The 23,114-nt window shown below is 32.8% G+C and overlaps 1 protein-coding gene across 5 annotated transcripts in view; it reads left to right on the forward strand.

Annotated features, from left to right (window-relative positions):
* Positions 1–23,114, forward strand: part of PLCZ1 (phospholipase C zeta 1) — an 86,224-nt gene that overhangs the window by 24,817 nt on the left and 38,293 nt on the right. For all 5 annotated transcript variants that reach the window (XM_074268940.1, XM_074268938.1, XM_074268939.1 and 2 more), the window contains 4 exons: positions 3,799–4,000; positions 6,708–6,852; positions 15,193–15,342; positions 18,232–18,483. In XM_074268940.1, the coding sequence (XP_074125041.1) occupies positions 3,799–4,000; positions 6,708–6,852; positions 15,193–15,342; positions 18,232–18,483 (749 nt within the window). The remainder of the gene's footprint in view (positions 1–3,798; positions 4,001–6,707; positions 6,853–15,192; positions 15,343–18,231; positions 18,484–23,114) is intronic.

The raw sequence follows: 23,114 nt of genomic DNA on the forward strand, positions 1-23,114 counted from the left end.
AAGAAGCAAAGACAGGATGGATACTCATGAATATAGTGTCTTATATTATTATATACACTTTCTTGAAATGGAAATTTATTGTTACATATTTTGAATGTTCTCTGATGTTCTGTTGAGCACATGACAGTATCCTTTCTTCCCTTTCCTCCCTGGCCTCTCTCCTTTCTTTGTATATTTTGTTTTTTTCCCCTTATTTTGTATTTAAGTTTAAAATAAATAAATAAATGAAACAATAGATACTGATGTTGATGAACAACTGTTTTGAAATTTAAATTTTTAGACTGTTGCCTGGGGGTATTGAGAAGTTAAGCTACTATGGCTCAAAGATAGAACTTTATTCATTGTACATATGGATGCTTATAATTATTCCATAATTTCTATATGATAGGCATTTGGGTGAAAGGAATTGGTTTTCCAGATTAAATGTGTATATATATATTTTTACGTATGGGTTCTTTTTATTTATTTATTTTTTATTCTCTTTGTGATATAGGCATAGTATTGGTATCATCAAGTCAGAAGGTATGCACAGTTGAGTAACTTTAGTGGCAGAGTTGTAAATTTCTTTTAGAAATGCTTGAAACACTTTATAGCTCTACTAACAGTGCACCAAAGGGCCTCTTTTCTACTGGCCCCTTTAATATGTTTCATTTTCTTTCTATGTAAACCTTGCCAATCTGATAGGAATAAAACATTATATCAGAGTTCCTTTAATTTGCATTTCCTAAATTAATGATTTGGAACATTATTTTTCACATGGCTACTAATAGCTTGGATTTATTCGCTTGAAATGTTCTGAGGGCCATCTCCAGTTGTCCCTGGACTCAGATGGCTCTGGAGAGGAAAACTCTTTTTTTTTTTTTTTTTTAATTTAATTATAGTTTTTATTTACCAGATATATGCATGGCTAATTTTACCGCACGTTAGTTGTTAATTGCCAAATCTTTTGTTCCAAATTTTCCCCTCCTTCCTCCTCCCTACCCCCCAGATGGCAGGTTGACGAATACGTGTTAAATATGTTAAAGTATAAATTAAGTACAATATATGTATACTTGTCCAAACAGTTGTTTTGCTGTACAAAAAGAATCAGACTTTGAGATAGTGTACAATTATCCTGTGAAGGAAATAAAAAATGCAGGTGGACAAAAATAGAAGGATTGGGAATTCTATATAGTGATTCATAGTCATCTCACCATCTATGTAGCTGGTTCAGTTCATTACTGCTCTATTGGAACTGATTTGGTTCATCTCATTGTTGAAAATGACCATGTCCATCAGAATTGATCTTCATATAATATTGTTGTTGAAGTATATAATGATTTCTTGGTCCTGCTCATTTCATTCAGCATCAGTTCATGTAAGTCTCTCCAGGCCTTTCTGAAATCATCCTGCTGGTCATTTCTTACAGAACAATAATATTCCATAATATTCATATGCTACAATTTCTTCAGCCATTCTCCAATTGATGCGCAACCACCTAGTTTCCAGTTTCTGGCCTCTACAAAGAGGACTGCCACAAACATTTTTGTACATACAGGTCCCTTTCCCTTCTTTAAGATCTCTCTGGGATATAAGACCAATAGTAACACTGCTGGGTCAAAGGGTATGCACAGTTTGATAACTTTTTGAGCATAGTTCCAAGTTGCTTTCCAGAATGGATGTGTTCACAATTCCACCAACAATGTATCAGTGTTCCTGTTTTCCCACATCCCCTCCAACATTGCACATTATCTTTCCCTGTCATTCTAGCCAATCTGTCAGGTGTGTAGTAGTATCTCAGAGTTGTCTTAATTTGCATTTCTCTGATTAATAATGACTTAGAGCATCTTTTTATATGGCTAGAAATAGTTTCAATTTCTTCATCTGAGAATTGTCTGTTCATATCCTTTGACAGATTAAATATTTTAAGGTCTAAATTTAGTCCATACTTTTTCTTTTTTTAAAAAATGAACAAGTATTTTATTTTCTTGCTTTCTACTTTTTCAATGGTCTAAATAATTTTAGAGAGTGTTTTTATAATTTCAGAGAGTTGTTTTACTTGGAAGTAGCATAATCAGTAGGTAGTAAGTCACAAGAGAGAATAAATGTTGAGGATAGCAGTAGGAGCTAATAGTTCAAGAATAGCCTTAATCTGTATTTGCAGATGTAGAAACTTTTATGTTATGGAATAACCTTCAATGTTTTTTGTATTACTATGACTTCTACTTCTGTTAGTTACCTTCAACAGGTTAAAATTGTTCTATTTTTTTTTTTTTTTTTTGACACAAAGTAAATCAAGAACTGATCTCAAATCTGGGAAGATCTGGGTCTTAACACATATTGAATATGTCACTCTAGGCAGATCATTAATTCGTTCATTGCTCTATGCAATTCTTTAAGATTATAGGATATAGAGATGGTGGTTTGTAGTGTTAGATGGAGTTTCCCTTTGGAGTTTCCTATACAATTGAAATTCACAGATCCAGATACTATTGAATTTTTAACCCTTATTTTTGTCTCCTTAATCATTGCACAAACATTTACCTGCTTTTTATGTTTGAGACTTCATAAATATACACTTTTATACTTATTCATTGTTTACTAAACACTTGAAAGGTTTAATAAAGTCAGATTGAGTTCTAGTTCTATCATCTAAAGTATTTTTTTAGCTCTAATTTCCCTTCCATTTTAGCATCATTGACAAACAGCAAGTAAATTTAAATTAAATAAATTTGTCACCAGAAAACAACTATTGTTATTTATTTTCCTGTATTCTGAAGTGTACTTAAATATATCAGTTCTTCTGATTACATGAGAACAAAGAGCTATGAACATTTACAATTTATAGCTGGCTGAATTTGTAATTTGCAGTGTCTTTGGTAACATATAATACTGTGTCCTTGAATTTGTACTGCCTCTGACATAGAAGTGTGCAAAATGAAGGTCTCACAGGTACATGCACTGTACTAAGTGCTATCAGAGGTTATAGAACATGAAGAAGAAACTACCCTTGCACTAAAGATATTTATAACAAATAAGCAAACTCCTAACACTAAAGAAAATACCTATGGAAATGTGTATGTATAGACATGTACCAATAGAAATAATCCTGAAAAATTACATTAGTTGATTTTCTTAATCATAATTTAAAATGCACTAGGAAAACTTGTTTAATGATAGAATCCCCTGACCAATACTTTTGAAAACTAAAAACTAAATAATGAAGTAAATACTACTTAGTTTACCATTAAAAAAAATAAAATGATCTTTTGTATATTTTAGGGTAAGGGAGGTATGTGTGGCATATTGTGGGGCAGTTAAATGGCACAGTGGTTAGAATATTTGGAGTTAGTAAGAGATTCTTACTTTCTATGTGAACTTGGCCATGTTATATAACCTTGGTAAGCTTGTTTCTTCATATCTAAATTAGGATAATGATGGCAACTACTTTCCAGAACTATTCTGAAAATCAGAGGACGCAATATATGCAAAGGACTTTGCCAACCTTAGAAAACTATATAAGTTCCAGCTATTATAACTTAAAAACACTAGAACAAATTTGTACAGATTTTATATACTTTGCTTCCTGATGATCAAATAAGAATTAAATCATCTGAAATTGAGAAATTTTATTAAATTAGTCTTGAACTGGAATATCTTAAGAGTTAAGTCATTAAAATTTGTATACCAGAGCAATTGGAAACTCTAGCAATTTTAACTATGTATTAATATTTTAGGAATAACATACACTATTAAATATATTTGAAATATTTTCTTAATTGATAAAAATGTTTGTTTTCTTTTAAATATTTTTTGTAGTGAAAAAACAACACCAGATGACGATTGAAGGATTTATAAGATACATGAACTCAGATGATTGCTTGCTATTTAAAAAGGATTGCACACATGTTTATCATGATATGAATCGTCCTTTAAATGATTATTTTATTTCATCTTCTCATAACACCTACCTGATTTCTGGGCAATTAATAGGGCCAAGTGATCTTTGGGGCTATGCAAGGTATTTATTTTTGCATTTAATTTTAAATTTAATTTGCCATCTAAAAAGTAGCTAGCTCCTGACCATGTTCTTATTATATACAGCCCATTAGGAGTACATAGAAAGAGGTGTGCTTGGTATCTCACTGATAGGCAAAGAATATTATTATCTGTGTGCCTCATAATCATTTAGCTTCCTAGTGAAACATTTGATAAGTTATGTAAGGCCACATCTAAGCCAGTTAGAAATAAAAAATGTATTTCTAGTTTGATAATTAATGAAGTTATGAAGAGAAAAGGAAAGATTGCATTCCTACTTCCACTCTCTATCACCATTGAAACTAGTTTGCATATAAGCCAGGGCCTGACATAATTTATAGATACATATATCTGTAAAACTATTTTTATAAAATCCAGTGATTATATCAAATTCTAAATGTTTTAAATATAATCTCTTCCCAACTTACTGAATAGAAATAATGCCTTCCATTTAGATAGCACACAATAATTTTTAAAAAGTACTTTCATATAATTTCATTTGTCACTTATTATAACAAATCAATACAGTTTTCAAAAATCCCTACTGATTCATACTCTTTTCACATCACAATTATGCCACTGAAATTAAAATTTTCAAATTGAAAACTGTTTTTCAAATTTACAGAAAAAATTACAGAAAAAAATATGACAAATCCAATCTACAAAATTAAAATAAGCATTAAGGCAGCTAGATGGCTCAGTGGATAAAGAATGGGTCCTCGTCAGGAGAACCTGAGTTCAAATCCAGCCTCAGACACTTAATAGTTCCTAACTATGTGATTCTGGTCAAGTCACTTAACTCCAATTGCCTCAGGAAAAACAAATAAGTACTTTGAACTTAAAGCTACAATTCAGATCTAGTGTAAGGATGCCAAAAATTTTATTCCAATAACACAGAGCAGTAATTAGAAATTCAGTGGAGTATAAAGTGCTCTTTCTGTGTTTCTTTGATGGAGTCCAAATCCAATACCAAAAGAGAATTTTAATTTTATTTATTTGCTTCAAGAATCTTTTTTTTTTTTTAATTTTTTAAAAAAATTTTAGTAGTTTTTATTTACCAAATATATGCATGGGTAATTTTACAACATTCATAATTGCCAAACCTTTTGTTCTAATTTTCCCCTTCCTTTCCACGCTTCCCTCCTCTCCCTCCCATAGCAGATTGACCAATACATGTTTAATATGTTAAAGTATAAATTAAATACAATATATGTATACATGTCCAAACAGTTATTTTGCCGTACAAAAATAAATGGACTTTGAAATAGTGTACAATTAGCCTGTGAAGGAAATAATAAATGCAGCCAGACAAAATTAGAGGGATTGGGAATTCTATGCAGTCATAGTCATCTCCCAGAGTTCTTTCCCTGAGTGTAGCTGGTCCAGTTCATTACTGCTCTATTGGAACTGATTTGGTTCATCTCATTATTGAAGAGGGCATGTCCATCAGAATTGATCATCATACAGTATTGTTGTTGAAGTATACAACTATCTCTTGGTCCTGCTCATTTCACTCAGCATCAATTCATGTAATTCTCTCCAGGCTTTTCTGAAATCATCCTGCTGGTCGTTTCTTACATAACAATAATATTCCCTAACAATCACATACCACAATTTATTCAGCCATTCTCCAATTGATGGGCATCCATGTAGTTTCCAGTTTCTAGCCACCACAAAGAGGGCTGCCGCAAACATTCCAAAAGAGAATTTTAAAGCAAAAATATTTATTAATTTCTTTACCTCCACTTGCAGAGAATGTGAGTCAGGTCAATGAGAAAGTGAATATCAGAGGTTTATGCCTTGATTTATCATTCTTAAGAGGTGATGTTTTCTAAAAGCATCATGGAGTAGAAACAGGAAAAATTGTGATGTAGGTGAATCTCATCTTTGACTTCTCCAGAGTCAACATTCTTCTGTGCTCTTTACACTTTCTGCTGTTCCTACAAACACTCCCCTCACCTGGTCATTCTGTTTTACTTGTTATCAAAATCTGTCTCCTGGGGAAAATTAGATAAATTCCTCTAAGATTTAAATAAGAAATGATACAGTCACAAAAGAGTAGAAAATTTAGAGCTGGAAAGGACCCAAGAATATCCCACTTAAGAGCTACTCACAATTTAACAAGAAGAAACACTTTAAGCCAAAGAAGGGAAAAAAGCCAATCTGATTATGGAATTTGGTGAATCAAGACAATATAAAACAGTGGAACAGTGGCAAAGATACTGGACTCACTTTCCATTTCCTTATCCAGCTCATTTTACATAGGAGGAAACTGAGATGATAAATGGGGTTTATGACTTGCTTGGGTCACACAGCTAGTGATCGTCTTGAGTTCAGGTTTGAACTCAGGAAGGTGAATCTTCCTGACTCCAGGTCAGGTACCTTAGCTGCCCAAATGAAATCTAAGTAGATATAAATCCAACATTTGAATAGGTGGGAGATTTTTTTGATCTCATCCCAAGTCAGGTCCATAGTGTACCTTTGCTAGTTTTCCCAGAAGTCTTATGAATCCTTAGAATACCAGACTTGCCTGTATTTCAGGACAAATGTGAAAATGCATCTATTTCAAAAGGAAAAAAATTGGGGTGGTAGTGGTGGTGGTGATCTGTTATCCTAGATTATTGATTATACTCCTGATGTCCCCATACTGATGAGATGTCTGAGAAATATTTTGTTTTCATTTCATTCAGTGCTCTTGTGAAGGGTTGTCGTTGTATAGAAATTGACTGCTGGGATGGATCACAAAATGAACCTGTTGTATATCATGGACATACACTAACAAGCAAGATTCTGTTTAAAACTGTAATCCAAGTGATCAATAAGTATGCATTTATGGTATGTATGTACTGTTGTTCAAATGTAATTCCCTAATCCAGATTCTTAGTTAGTAGTATTAGTTTGAAATAGTAATGTTCAGATTAGATTATTAGGTAAAAAGGCAAACATACTTTGCCAATACTACAGATTTACAGACTCTTGAGCAGGAAGAGAATGAAGGCAGCTCATACTTGAACAATAATACCCTCTACGACATATCTAATATATAACTATCCATTTTTGCTTGAAAATATCCAGGTAGGGGGAACTCATCACTTCCTAAAGTCATGATATTCCATTTTGGAATTATTGTGATTAGGAATGTCTTACTATTAAGTCTGGATTTTCCTGCTTGCAACATTTACTCAATGCTCCAATTTCTGTCTTGTTTGGGTCAAGTAGAACAAGTTTGGTTTTTCTTCCATATGGCAAGACTTTTAAATTCTTGAAAATTCTCATGTTCTTCTCCAAGCCTTCTCCAAGTGAAACATGCCCATTTGCTTCAGCAGATCCTCATATGGGATTATTCTTCACCATCCTGTTTGTTTTTCTATGAATGTACTCCTTCTTAATCAAATTAGTAACCATAGTGAACACAAAACTTCAGATGTTGTTTTCCAAGCGCTTAGGATAGCAGGACTCTCACCTCCTTACATTTTCAGGTATTATGCCTCTCTTACTACAACCTAAGATCATGTTAGCTTTTCTTGGTTGCCATATCATTCTGTTGACATATATTGGCTTTGCACTAAAATCCTATAAGCTATATCTTAATCCTATAAAATAGAAAGTTTTATTTTTTGTATGTGTGTCCCCAGTCTCTTAAACACTTATTACATATTGATTGAATGCTTCATTAAACATATCTCTTCAATGTCTTCTACACTGTCCCCTTTTTACGATTTTCATAGTTATTACTATAATTTAGATCCTCATCATTTTTTGCCTATGTGATTCAATTAAACAATCAACAAGCTCTTTGGTATTTTATTCTGGAGTCTTTTGAGAATCACTGGAGTTTACTTTAGGACATGGAGTAACTTGATCAAATTTGTGCTTCTAAGAAAGTCATTTTTTTTCTGGTTGAAAGGAGGATGAATTAGAATGGGGAGATATTTGAGATTGACAGATCCACCAGGCTACTACAACGATGGAGGTTTGAAGTCATAAGGATCTGAATGATAGGACTATCAGAGGAAGAGAAGGAGACCTAGTGGAGAGATGTTGTAAAGGTGAAATTTACAGGTCTTAGTAACAAATTGAATATGGTGTGGGGAGGATGAAAAACAGTGAAGATCTGGGAATGAATAGTAGGATTTAAGCCTGAGGGATTGGGAGAATAGTGTCAAAATCAAATAGAAAAGGAGTGGCTAAATCATACATAGGGATTTAAAATCATACAATCAGGGCCTGAAGGCTACATATCAACTAAGAAAGTCACATTATCAAGAAAATTTTCAACATTATCATGTACTTTTAAATTTTATTAAAATATTTTTCAATTATATTTTAATTGAACATGGCATTCAGTGTTGTTGTGGTCACATGTTTGATACCTCTGCTTTACAATAATAAGGAAATTAGGAGGGAAGAGAAGACTTAAAGGAGGAAACAGTGATTTCAGTTTTGGAAATATTGAGTTTGAAATGTCTACTGGACATATAGTTAAAGTTGGCTAAAAGGTAGTTGAAGGTAAAGGATTGGAGGACAGTAGAGAAGTTGGGGCAAATGGGAAAATTTGAGCAGCACTAGCAGTAGAGGTGGTAATTAAATCCACAAGAGCTGCTAAAATCACCAAGTAAATTAGTACAAAGGAAGAAGATAAAAAGTCCAGGACAGAACCTTATGGTTCACTTGTCATTAGAGGGTGAGATTTGGGAGACAGTTCAGAAAAAGAGACAGAGTCAAATTGGTAAGAGAAGAACCAGGAGAAGGTGGAGCCCCACAAACTTGAGAAAATAGAATATATCAAGGGGGAGAGAGTGATCTACTAAGTCAAAGACTCCAGAAAGGTCAGAAGGATGGGGATTGAGAAGAGGCCATTGAATTTGGTAATTAGAGAACAATTAAGAGAAGCTCAACCCTTCATGTTATTTCTATATGAAATAATAAACTTAGTTTCTCCTATTAGTATAGTCATGAAGACTCTGCTAATATCAAAGTCATCATTTGTGTCATCAAAGTCACAAGAACAGGCTTAACAAATCTGCAAAAAATCTGCAAAAATATAAGGTGTCATTTGCAAAAATATAAGGCACAAGGTTAGTTTTCTGGAGGTCTCTCGACCAGCCTTTATTTCAGCAGAGTAAAAACCACGAGAATAGCCAGAGATAAGTCCAAAAATCTTTATTGCCTCTTTCACAGCCTGTTTCCTTGGATGCGGCCTGGGCCAGCTTTCTGGAGGTCCTCTGGAATGTGTCTTGGTTTCTGTGGGGGAGACAGGAGGACCACCACCACAGTCTCTGTCTTGAAGTCTCTCTAAGTCTGGGGGCTTGTGCTCCAGCCTCCAGTCCTCTGTCTTCCCAGAGTTTGTTCCAATACCCTTCTAGGACTGACTCTGGCCTCTTAAATACTCTATCACAATTAAATCCATTCATCATATTGAGTATAAGCCAATCATTATATCACTAGGGAACCATTATTTGTTGTAACATTACATCAATCACACTGAACTAGAGAACTATTAATCCCCATGCTAAACTAGATAACCATTGTCTTATCAATTCCACTGAGTTAACACTTTGTTTAAATCAGTCATACAGAGTTTCAGCCCTCTATAAGGTGAGGCAGATTTTCTCCCTTTTAACTTTTTTCACTGCCTCAAAACAATAAGAGAAAAATATATTTTTTGAAGCAGAGGTAACAGATAAATATCATATTTCTTTATAATCACTATCGTAATGCCCCTGGGAATAGAGGAAAACAGGCTAAAAATCACTAATGTATATTATTGAGATGATCTTTCTTGAACATACATAATTCCTGTCTCTCTATATAAACTGATATACTAAATCAGCTCTTCACTCAGTTATATTTCATAATTTTTGCAATGTGCTTTCTTCATCTACTTGGTTTTTCCTGTGTCAATTATTAGGTTAATATCTTGATTGTCTATAGATCAAATCTGGGGGTCTATTCAATATCTTGAACTGTATCTGTCCTGACATTTTTAGTGTAAATGAAACCAGAACATGCCCAAACATTGTAGTAAATAAAAGAATGGTTTGCCAATTTCTCCTCGGAAGTCATACAAAGGTGTTTGTGGAATTATTTTTATCTTATACTCAAAGGTGATAACCTTTCATATTATAATTAATATTATGAAATTCTTTAAAGAATTGTTTATATCATTTTCACACATACACACACATATATATATGTGTGTGTGTATGTATATATTTATATAAATAACTCTTTGGGTATTAACTCTTAGTTTTATATTTGAGTTATTTTCATCTATGTGTATATATATATATATATATATATATATATATATATGCATATTTGTATATTATGTTAAATTCCAGACCTTTATCAGAGATAATCCAATGTATAGATTTTTCCCAACTTCAATGACTTTCTTTTTGTCCTAGTCACACTAATTTAATCTATGCAAAATATTTTCAATTTTATATAATTGAAATTATTTATCTTTTGTCATTACCCTTCTCCCATTTTAAAGTTAGAACTCTCATTCTAATCATAGCTCTGGAAATCACATGAGCTTGTTTTCTTCTGAATTCTTGATTTCATGGCCATTACAATTCAGCTCACAAAATCATTTTGCATTTATTATTGCATGTGGAAAAAGGTATAGCAGTATTGTGTTATAATGAGTACAGAGCTAATCTTAGAGTCAGGAGGATATCAATTTAAATCCTACCTTTGATACATATTGTCTGTATAAACTTGAACAAATAATTTAACCTCTCAGTGCCCCAAGTACTTATTCTCTAAAATGATAATTTAAGAGAAATGATTGACCTGCCACACTGGGTATTCCCTAAGCAAATGAAATCACAGGTCTGTTCATAAAAATGATCTGTTATTGGCTTTACCCTAGTTTTTGCCAAATGGCTTTCCATTTTTTCCAGATTCTCTTATTGATAGAAAGTTCTTTCTCAAGTAATTTTTGTTCTCGAGGTAATTAAATTCATTGTTTCTGATGCTTATGTTTCTACTTATCTACATTTCTATTTTTTAAACCAATATCAAGTAATTTTAATGATTTTAGCTATGTAATATCACTTGAACTCTGGAAGAGCTATTTCTCTTTTATTCCAACTTCTTTCCTCATTTTCCTTGAGATTCTGAACTTTGTTCTTTTAAATGAATTTTGTTATTCATTTAACTCTACAAAATACAAAGATTTTGGTAATCTAATTGGTATAACTCTAAATCTGTAAATTAATTTAGATAATGTGGTTATTTATGCAATACATATCATATATATGACTCATACAACAAATTGGCATGACCATGCACAATATTTTTTCAATTACTTGTCATTCTATATTTCTTTAAAGATCAATATATAATTCCAATTATGAGAGTTTATGAGAATGCCTTATTGGACTGACTCTCAAATATTTGACGTATTTTGTATCTCCTTTGAATGGGACTTCTTTTTATTATTTGCTTCTGGATCTGGATATTGCTGTGTTTACATGCTGATGGTGTTCATAAATTGACTATACTACTACTTTACTGAAGATCGGATTCTTTGCTGTTTCTCTTGGGTTTTCTAAGTAAACCATTATAAAATCTGCAAATAGGGATAATTTTGTCCCTTTTCCTATGTTTATGGTTTTAATTTCTTTCTCGTGTTATTGCTGCAGTTATCATTTCTAGAATTATGTAGGAAAACTCCCACAACAACAGTGAATAAAGAGGGTTTGCTTTATTCCTGTGTTTTATTGGGAAAATTTTTAGTATATCTGTTGCCAAAAAAAAAAAAGTTATCTTCTTACAAGCAGAGAACACGTTTACCCTCATCCTTGAATCTTCTATTGCACCTCCACTGCCCAGTCAGTTGCCTAGTCTCATTGATTCTATTTTCATCATGTTCCTTGAATCCATCCTCTTCTTTTCTACTCACAAACACTTTCTCATATCAGGTATTTTTGATCTTTTATCTGGATAGTAGTAATAGCTTCTGAATTGGACTCTTTGCTTCTGTGATTTTCTCTCAACAGAGTTGCCAAAATAATTTACCCAAGGCATACATCTGGCCATATCATTCCCCTCCTTTAATATCTCAGTGTTTCCATATTCAAATTTTCATTAGCATTTAGAAACCTCTACATTCTGGATTCAATTTGAACTTTCTATATTTATTTCATATTAATCCCCCTCATTTATATTATATTCTACTCACATTAGTCAGCTATTCACAACTTCAGTCATAACTATTTCTGGTTCTCAGTGTTCTAGGTATAACAGAGATCTGAGAACTTCTGGGCATTTGAAGAAATTCTTTTTAGTTCAGAGGGACAAATATTTCCTTGCAATCCTTTAAGTGATTTGAATTTTTGTGATTTTTGATTTGGGAGGGTGGTCTTGAGTCATACTCGGGAGTTTTAAGAGACAACACAGCCTTCATTAAGATTGAGAGGAAGGAATATGAAATTAATGAACTGAAATGGAAAATAATGATGGTATAACAAATGGCAGAAGAAATCAAGAAACAGGAATTAGAACCAAAAATAGGGAAGAGTTGCAACAGAGAAGGGAGAAAACAAAGTGAACCATATAGCCTTTTAGGCCAATGGTGATGGTGATAATGATGATGACAATGACTAATGTAACAACAATAATGATAAACTAGCATTTATATAGCTTTTACTATGTGCCGGCCACAGTGCTAAGGGCTTTACAATGATCTCATTTGGTCCTCAAAACAGTCCTGGTAATTTAGATGCTATTATTAACTCTATTTTATAGTTGAATCTCTATTTTACACAGGCAAACAGGGGGTTAAGTAACTTCTGAAAAGTTCACATAGCCAGTGTTTCTGAGGCTGGATTTGAACTCTATCTACTCTATCACTTAACTGCCAAGATGCCTAGCTGCATCTCAGAAAGGAGAATTCAGAGGAAGAATCTTCTGTAGTCTCAGCCCAAGTACTTTGTTCTGAGGTACTTAGAGAAGCCAGGCTACTTTGATCTTTTTTTTGTTCTATTTTTCCCTCCCTCTTTACATGTCTTCTTTTTTGATGTCATTTTTCTATCAGGTATTGTCCCTATACAAATGATTTCTGTTTAGATCATTGTGTTCTGAATGGGACTGGGGATGCTATTTCCCTGTTGTTTCCTATCCATTTGCTTTGTTGCAGGCTGTATATGTCTTTTAAAACTTTCAAGTGTTACTCAAATCTTTTTCAGTTGAAAGACTGAAATAGTTAAGATCATTTTAAGGGCTTCAAGGGAGTATTTATCCCCCTTAAAGTACAAATCATAATGTAGCCACTATGCTATGAACTCATCATTGCAAAATGTATCTGGCTATATGTCCTTCTTCAAGACTCTAGGGATAACTTTGACAGGACTGGGGTCAGTCGCTTTCTTTAATATTGGAAGCTTGGGTACTTATTCTGGGTGATTCCTCCATTGTTAGCCACCAGTGCCTATTTGTTCAGTTCCATCTAACCAATTAACTTCCCCCCCCCCCCCAGGCTAAGGTTAAGTGACTTGCCCGGGGTCACACAGCTAGGAAGTGTTAAGTGTCTGAGACCAGATTTGAACTCGGGTCCTCCTGAATTCAAGGCTGGTACTCTATCCACTGCGCCACCTCGTTGCCCCACCAATTAACTTTTAAGAAAAAAAATTAAGTTCTTATGCCCAAATATCTATCAAATTTGCATACCTTTTGATTCAGCACTGTCTCTATTGTATCCCAAAGAGATCATAAAAAAGGGAAAAGGACCCACACATCTAAAAATGTTTGTAGCAGTCCTTTTTGTAGTGGCAAGGAACTGAAAACTGAATGGCTGCCCATCAGTTGGGGAATGGTTGAATAAGTTATGGTCTATGGATGTAATGGAATATTATTGTTCTCTAAGAAATGATCAGCAGGATGATTTCAAAGAGACCTGGAGAGACTGACATGAATTGCTGATAAGTGAAGTGAGTAGAACCAAAAGGACATAGTACACAGCAATAACAACATTATGTGCTAATCAACTATGATGGATTTGGCTCTTTTCAACAATGAGGTGATTCAGGCCAATTCCAATTGACTTATGATGGAGAGAGCCATCTGCCCCCAGAAAGAGTATTGTGGGGACAGAATATGGATCACAACATAGTATTTTCAACTTTTTTGTTGTTTGCTTGTTTTTTTTCTTTCTCCTTTTTTTCTCTTTTGATCTGATTTGATAGATGTGGAAATAGGTTTAGAAGAACTACACATGTTTATCTTATATTGGATTATTTGCTGTGTAGAGGTAGTGAGTGGGGAGAAGAGGGGGAGAAAAATTTGGAAGACACGGTTTTTCAAGGGTTAATCTTCAAAACTAGCTTTGCATGTATTTTGAAAATACAGCTTTTTTTTGAAATAAAAAAATAAAAAAAATACAGCTTTTTTGAAAATAAAAAGCTATTGTTAAAAATGAAAAAAAAAAAGAATAATAGGGTCTAAGGCATAGCAAGACTAGAAGTATAAACATTCCCCTTCTTCCCTCTACCCCTAATAACTTAGAGGTACAATTCTTCCCTTTATCATTTGCTTCTAGGAGAACTGTAGTGTTTAATATTGGAAGCTTGGGTACTTATTCTGGGCGATTCCTCCATTGTTAGCCACCAGTGCCTGGTTGTTCAGTTCCATCTAACCAATTAACTTTTAACAAAAGAACATTAGGTTCTTATGCCCAAATAGCTATCAAACTGTGCATACCCTTTGGTCCAGCAGTGTCTACTCGGTCTGTATCCCAAAGAGATCATAAAAAAGGGAAAGGACCCACATAACTTCTAGAGAGCTTTATATTTATGTGGCTTTGTATCTCATAAATTGCTTATAGTAAATGTTTATTTTAAATAAACCTATTGGTTTTCCCTATTTGCTAATTTTGGGGATAATTTCTAACAAGTGATTTTCACAGAGTTTTTATTTAAAAAAAAAAAGAAATATCATATAATTATTTTTTCCTATCTCAATTGCATTGGATCTCTCCTTCCTTCCACTTTATTATTTTTTTTTTTGTTTGATCAGACCTACAAGAACTTATCTTGTTCCTTTATAAAAGGAACACAAACTTTTAAAATGTTTGAAAAATCCAAAGTATTTATATGATATTTTTCTTCAGTAAAATTGCTTTGACTTTCTGGTGACTAATTGTAATCTAAATCTTTTTTTTTTTAGGCATCTGACTACCCAGTGGTGCTCTCTCTAGAAAATCATTGCTCCCCTCAGCAACAAGAAATAATGGCAAATAATCTACAAAATATTCTTGGGGATACACTTCTTTCTGATATCCTTGAAAAATTTCCAGATGAATTACCTTCACCTGAGGTAACTATAACATCATTTAATAGAGCTTTGTAAATATAAGAATGGCTCCAGTCTCTTTTCCTTTTATTTTTTTCTTCCACCCAGTTGCCCTATGTGAAATGTTTAAAATTCTAGCAATTCAGGTTTTTGAGCTAAGTTACTATTTGTATGCTATTATAGAATTTTTGTATTTTAACTATGTTCCTGATTATGCTGAGTAAATTGTTGATAAGAACTCTTCAGTTAAGATATCAATTAAAGACATTCATAATGTAAATATATGTATATAGCTAAATTCAAAATTATTTCAATATAGAAGTAAGGAATTATCAACTTGTGTTCACACTTCTAAACAAACCACTTAAGTTTGAGGGCAGAGTCTTTTCTGAGTCTTTAGTGTAAAGTACAATTTCTGACAGTAAGTGATGAACAAGTGCTTGTTGATTAATAAATTAACTATTTTGATCTACTTTTACCTTATTTGTAAAATGGGGCTACTAAGAGTTTTGCTACTTAAATCACAATTTGTTGAGAAGATAAAATGTTTAAGTGTATTATACATGTATTGTGTTAAAGCATTTTGTAACTATAAGTGATATCTATGCAATTATGAGTTTCAAATCATATTTGTTAATTATTAATAATGCTCACCAGAACAAAAGTTTGAGATAAATGTTACAGATGGAATTCCAATCATTCACTACTTTTTTAAAAAGAAATTATATTGAATCTTCAAAAAGACATAAAACCCATTTTGTCTCCTAGATATCCAGTAATTTAATGATTAAATTTTATCTCAGTTTTCCTTGTTATTTTCTACCTTTATTATACAAGCTTTATTTGGTGATAATTATATCTACACAAGGCAAAGATTTTCTGAATATATATTCCGAATATATAGTTCTATATAGTTTGATTTAAGATACTTTTTTCCTATTTTGATTATGTTATATTCAATTCAAAAAACATTTTTTGAAATCTGCCATTTTGAAAACACTACAATGGAGTCTAGGATAAATTTTAGATGTGAAAATATAGCACAGGTCTGACATTTCTGAGCCCAAGAATTTTTAGCAGCTTTCTATGATAAAATAAAGCTTTTCAGTTTAGCATTTAAAACAATTTAAAAGCTTGCTCCAGAACATCTGTCCAAGTTTATATCACATTAATTCCCTTGAGGCATTCTATTAACCTAGCCAAACTGTTTTACTTGCTGCTCCTCAAACTCAGTATTCTATTCATGATCTCAACTGATGCCTTTTCATGTTTTTCAGGACCTGAAATATAACACCCTCTTTCACTCTATCTCTTAGAAATTTTTTCCTTTTTCAAAACGCAATTTAGGTACTGTCTCTTATGGAAAAACTTTTCCTGATCCCACTACTTGTTGATGGTTTCTTCTTTCTCAAATTATCTTCCATTTATATGTTGAACTCTTCCTATCTCCCAGGAAAATGTAAGCTCTTTGAGGGCAGGGACTGATTTTCTTTTCCCCGATATTTCCAGTGTCTAGCATAATGCTTTACTATCTAATTTTATTAGATGATACTTGCTACATTTATTCATTACAAAAAAGGTTATGAATAAATACTTCTAAAATAAAACTGAATGTATAAAACCATAATAAAGTAGTGAATAGAATAAAAACAAAAGAAAGGAGGTGAACATATAGTCTTCTGAAATTACTTATGTTTTGGTTTTTCTTAAAGGAAAACTATCAGATAGCTTTCAAATCAACAAAAACTTTTCATGTTGATATTTTAGGTTGTCAATAAAAAAGAATTCAATTTCTTTTGAAAAAAATAATGCTATTGGAATTTGTAAGAAGAAAAAACTGTGTCCCGAATTGGGGATGTGAGGAGAGTGCATCAGGAAACCTTTCTTGAAGGAATTGGTAATTTAGATTGATACTAAAGAATTTTTAGGATTTGGATAGGTGTACTTCGGTGTGAGACATTCTCTGTGAGGTGGGGACACAATATGAACATATCTACAGAGGTCTGAAAGCATGATACACACACACATATATGAATTCAAATTGATTAGAGAATAGAGTACATATACAAAAGTAATGGGAAATAAATATAGAAAATGATTGGGATCAATATATGTAGGATTTTTCAATGCCAAGTTGAGAAATTTCAATTTCATGTATTAGACAATGTGGATTTGCTGAAGATTGTTGAATATGGAGGGGACTGACAAGAATCAATAAATGAGAAAATGGATCATTAAATTTTTGTTTTAGAAGATTAATAGTAAATAATAGTAGTAAATAATACCTAGAATTTCACAAATTAGATTTCAAAGAGAAAAAAAAGAATATGACTAATTCAGAGGGTACTTATAGATAAGATGTATTAAGGACCTGTACTAGAAGACTATAACTGATTTGAGAAATACTGAGGAGGAAGAAGCAATAAAATTTGGTAAATGATTAGATACATGAGGGACAGAGAAGGAATAAAGGTAAAAGAAGTTTTGATGCTGGGGGATTAATAGAATACTGTCATTAACAGAAAAGGGAAAGGAAGATGAATAATCAACTATGTCTCTTAAAAATATTTTCTGTGAGTCTATTATTTAGGCTATTATCCTATTTCTTCCTCACTTTATAAATTTTTAAAAGAACAGTCTTATTGTGCCCATTTTCTCACCATCAGATGACTCACCAATCTTTAGAAGCACAGATTCTATTATTACTACTCTACTGGAATTATTTTCTTAAAATTTCTCAATGATGACCTACCTAACTGCTAAGTCCATCAAAAAGAATGGAGTTTGGTACTATACCTATATATTACAAATGTTTATCAATCTAGTTAATTAAATACTATGAGATACTTTTCATAAATATATTTATGAAGAATAAAAATGAATTATTGCATTTACCACTAAACATATCCACAGGCATTGAAATTTAAAATACTAGTAAAAAATAAGAAAATTGGAACAATAAAGGAGACGATTGAAAGACTGGGCAGAGACAAACATGGTCAGATACTAGAAGGTGAAGAGGAGGAAGAAGAAGATGATAATGATGTAGAAGACTATTCAAGAGACCATATTAATTCACCTATAATTAAAGAGTGGAAAGAAAAAGAGGTGGAAGAAAAATCATCTATAATAAAGCATTTCATTAGTTATTCTAAGAAAAAAAAGGTAAGAAATAACAATTTTTTTTTCACACTATTCACTTCTAATTATGTATTGGTTTCAAACATAAAAAGGCTTTAGAGGCTGATAAGTTGTACGGTGGATAATATATTAGACCCCATGTGAGGAAGGTAACTATGACCCTATGCAAATTATTTAATCTCTTCCTCAGTTTCCTCATCTGTAAAATAGACATAAGTTTATACCAGGGTTGTTAATAAACATTGTTTAAATATCAATAATTTTTTTAACCTATCAGGAACACTTTCAAATTTTATTTAGAATTAGTTAAGATTAGAGAAAAGATTATGGCTATTTTCCAAAGTTATATGTAATGTACATGTTAGGTGTCATGTATATCAATATTATTTATGGAAATATCTTAAAAACAAATTAGATATAAGAAGAAAAAATCATTTGGGTTGACACTGTAGCTAGAACAAGAATTAGACAAGAGGATAGGTTAGGTTGAATTTGGACAATTTTTGTGTTGTGATTTCAAGCTTCCCTAAAACAAAGGTCCATTTAAAATATCCATGGTGATAAGAAAAATTGGTTTTGGAGCCCAAATGGTCTTAATTTAAGTCACACTTCTGATACATAAAAAGTGGTATGATCTTGGGCAAGTCACTTGAGTTGCTCTACACAGTATTTCAGAAAATTTAGACTTGCATGGAAAGAGGGAATTTCCTCATTAGAGAGTTCTTTATCCTCTAAAACCCAGGCTTAGTTCCAGTCTTTCCTTTTTCCTGTATAAATGATCATGTGAATCATGAAATATCAGAATGTCAGAAGAATTAAAATTGTGGGGAGGATGTAGTAAATAGAAGGAGGCAGCAACATATTATCAATTTAAGTTTCTTGAGGGTAGGGACATTTCTGTCTTTGCATCTCCATTGTTCAACACAGAATCTAATACACAGAAGTCTTACTTAATGTCTTTTGATTGACAGAATAAGTAATTGTACTAGAGGAGTAGCCTAAAGGATATCCACAAAGAGATTTAGGATTAGAAAAAAGTTCAGCTTGTCATAAGGGAAAATTGACGGATAGCTTATATAGTCCATGGTATCTGTGAAATATCAAAGGAAAGAAAGAGGGGGGCAAAGGATAGGGACAGGGAGAGATACAGAGACAGACATACACAGACACACACATAGACAAAGAGAAAGAGGACACAAAGAAGGTACAGAGACAGAGACAAAAACACAGAGACAGAGATAGGTATAGAGACAGAGACATAGGGACAGAAATAAAGACAAACACACACACACACACACACACACACACACACACACACACACACACACACACACACACACACACACAGAGATTCCTAGTTCATTGGGCAGATTCCCCATGAGGGATTTGTGAGGGAACATTGCTAAAAGCTATATAGATGGGGATGGATTGTGATCTGTACCAATTATTGGAGAACAATAATGATTCAATGGAAAAAAAAAAAACCACCTACCTAACATGTTATTGATATATTTAGGTGATAGGGTTAATACTTATGAAGCAAATCTTCATTAGATAACTAGGATCTGGTGGATGACAATGACAAATGTGTTTCTCTGATGTACTTCCACTAAATAATTTTCCCTTTTCCATTCTGTAGGTGGGTGAAATCACTCAATTTTGTCACCCTTTCTAAGGACAGTTTTCTTTCTTTCTTTTTTTCTCAATAGTATTTTATTTTTCCAATTACATGTAAAGATAATTTCCAGCATTAATTTTTATAAGATTTTGAATTTCTGATTTTTTCTCCCTCTATCCTCTATCCTTTCTTTAAATAACATTATTTTCCTTTCCTGTTTACCTTTTTATGCTTCTCTTGAGTCTTGTATTTGAAGATCGAATTTTCTGTTCTGCTCAGGTCTTTTCATCAGAAATGACTGAAAATCTATTTCATTGAATGTCCATCTTTCCCCTTGAAAGATAATGTTCAATTTTACTTGCTAGTTGATTCTTGGTTGTAGTCCAAGTTTCTTTGCCTTCCAGAATATCATATTCCAGGCCATCTGATCCTTTAATGTGAAAACTGGTAAGTCAGAGAAGACTTTATTACACATCTTTGGTTATCAGCAATGTATATACACATACAAGTATATTATGAAAGCTTTTTCTCTTTCCATTCCTATGGGATCACCTCAGCATAATATCTCATCCTGTACTGACAGTAATAATAATTTCCTCCTAACAACAATGGAATATTCTCTTACCTATTCAACCTCTCCTTAGTCTCTGATGCTGGTTCTTTATTCTGGTCATGTCCACTAATCCTGGAAATTTCTTTTTTTTTTTTTTTTTTTTTTTCTTCTCCTGTACTATTTCACTTGGTGATCTCATCAATTCCCATAGATTCAAATAATTGTCTCTAGGATGATGATCCTCAAATCTACTTATCTAGCTTTAACTTCTCTACTACCTTTTAAGCTCACATCTTCAACTATCTATTAGATATTTCAAACTAGATATTACATATACATCTTAAATTTAACATATACACAACTGAACTTATCTCCCCCCCAAACTCAGTTTTCTTTCAAACTTGCATGTTATTGACCATTATCTTCCTCTTCTTGGATCACCACCATTTTATTGACAAGGTCTATTGACTAGATTTTTTTGTAATAAATTTATTTTTAATATACATTACTTTATGAATCATGTTGGGAGAGAAAAATCAGAGCAAAAGGGAGAAACCATGGAAAAATAAATCATAAAAAAAGAAGTGAAATAGCACGTGTTGATTTACATTCAATCTCATAGTTCTTTTTCTAGACATGGATGCATTTTCTGTCCAAAGTCTTTTGGGATTGCTTTGGTTCTTTGAACCACTGAGAAGAATCAAGTTTTTCATAGTTGATCATTGCACAATCTTGCTGTTACTGTGTACAATTTATTCCTGATTCTGCTTGTTTCACTCAGCATCAGTTCATGTAAATCTTTCCAGGTCTTTCTAAAATCAGCTTGTTTATCATTTTTTATAGAACAATAATATTCCATTACATTCATATACCACAACTTATTCAGCCATTTCCAAATTGATGGGTATCTACTCATTTTCCATTTCTTTGCTACCACAAAAAGAACTGCTATAAACTTTTTCACATGGGAGTAATTTTCCCTCTTTTAAGATTTCATTGGGATATGGACCCAGTAATGGTACTACTGGATCAAAGATGATTTGATAGCCCTTTGGGCATAGTTCCAACTTACTCTCCAGAATGGTTGAATCATTTCACAAAATTTCACCAACAATGTATTAATGTCCCAGTTTTCTCACATCCCCTCCAACACTTATCATTATCTTTTCCTTTTTTTTTTTTTTTTTTTTTTTTTTTTTTTTTTTTTTTTTTTTTTTTTTTGAGGCTGGGGTTAAGTGACTTGCCCAGAGTCACACAGCTAGGAAGTGTTAAGTGTCTGAGATCAGATTTGAAATCGGGTCCTCCTGAATTCAAGGCTGGTGCTCTATCCACTGCGCCACCTAGCTGCCCCCTCATTATCTTTTCCTTGACAAGTTTTGTAACATATCTTTAATTTGTACCCTTCTTTCCTCTGATACTATCATTATCTCTAATTTCCTCAGCTCAGACTTTTACAATTTGCCTTCATCTTCCCATAATGTTCATAATGTCCCTATTACCTCCAGAATAAAATATAAAATCCTTTGTTTTACATTTAAAGTTCTTTATAATTTCGCAACCCCTTCCATCCCCCAGTTTCTTATACTTTATAACTTTCCCTCACCTATCTACTCTGTGATTTAGTGACACTGGCCTCTCTTGCTATTTCTCAAATAAAACACTTTATTTTCCTGACCCTGGACATTTCCACTGGCTGTCTCTCAAATATGGAATGTTCCTTCTCCTCATTTCTGCCTCCTGGTTTCCCAATAAAAACCTGGCTAAAATTTACCATCTCCACAAAACTTTTTCCAATTTCTCTTAATTCTATTACTCTCGCTGTATTAATTATTTCCTATTTATTCTGTATGTCGTTGGATTGCACATAGTTCTTTACATGATGTCCTCCATTAGACTGTGTTGCGGGCAAGGAATACCTTTACCTTTCTTTTTGTTGGGTGGGATTGGGGACAGCATGGATAAACTCAAACTTTAAGAAAATCATTTTAATGGTTCAGTAGAGGCTGTCTGCCATGGAGATAAATTTATGACAGGAAGACCAGTCAGCAGATATTATAAGAGTCTGAGCTGAGGAAATTAGAGTTGAATCAAGATACTCTGAACAGTATCAGAGGAAATAGTTGTTGATGAAGGTAATGATGGTGAGGTAAAAAATGAAACGCTTCTGAGAACTTAAATGATTTGTCTATGATCACACAATAAATAAGTATCAGAAGCAGATCCAAATCCAGTTCCTATAATCTTTGTGCTATAACATCCTATCTCTTGAGCCATGTGACACAGATTTGGCCTTGTAGAAAAAAAAAATAACCATGTGGTTGTTACAGGAATAATAATGATAATCAATATGGGGACATAGGAATGAAAGATACTGGAAATATTTTTTAACAGTCAGAAAAGTACTCCCTATGTATACTTTGACTTTCCCAAAGTAACCACTTTTTTACTTTTACTTTTACTTAGATACTTTTAATGTTTGCAAAG

The sequence above is a fragment of the Sminthopsis crassicaudata genome, chromosome 5 (assembly GCF_048593235.1).
Source record: "Sminthopsis crassicaudata isolate SCR6 chromosome 5, ASM4859323v1, whole genome shotgun sequence".
NCBI classification, from domain to species: domain Eukaryota; kingdom Metazoa; phylum Chordata; class Mammalia; order Dasyuromorphia; family Dasyuridae; genus Sminthopsis; species Sminthopsis crassicaudata.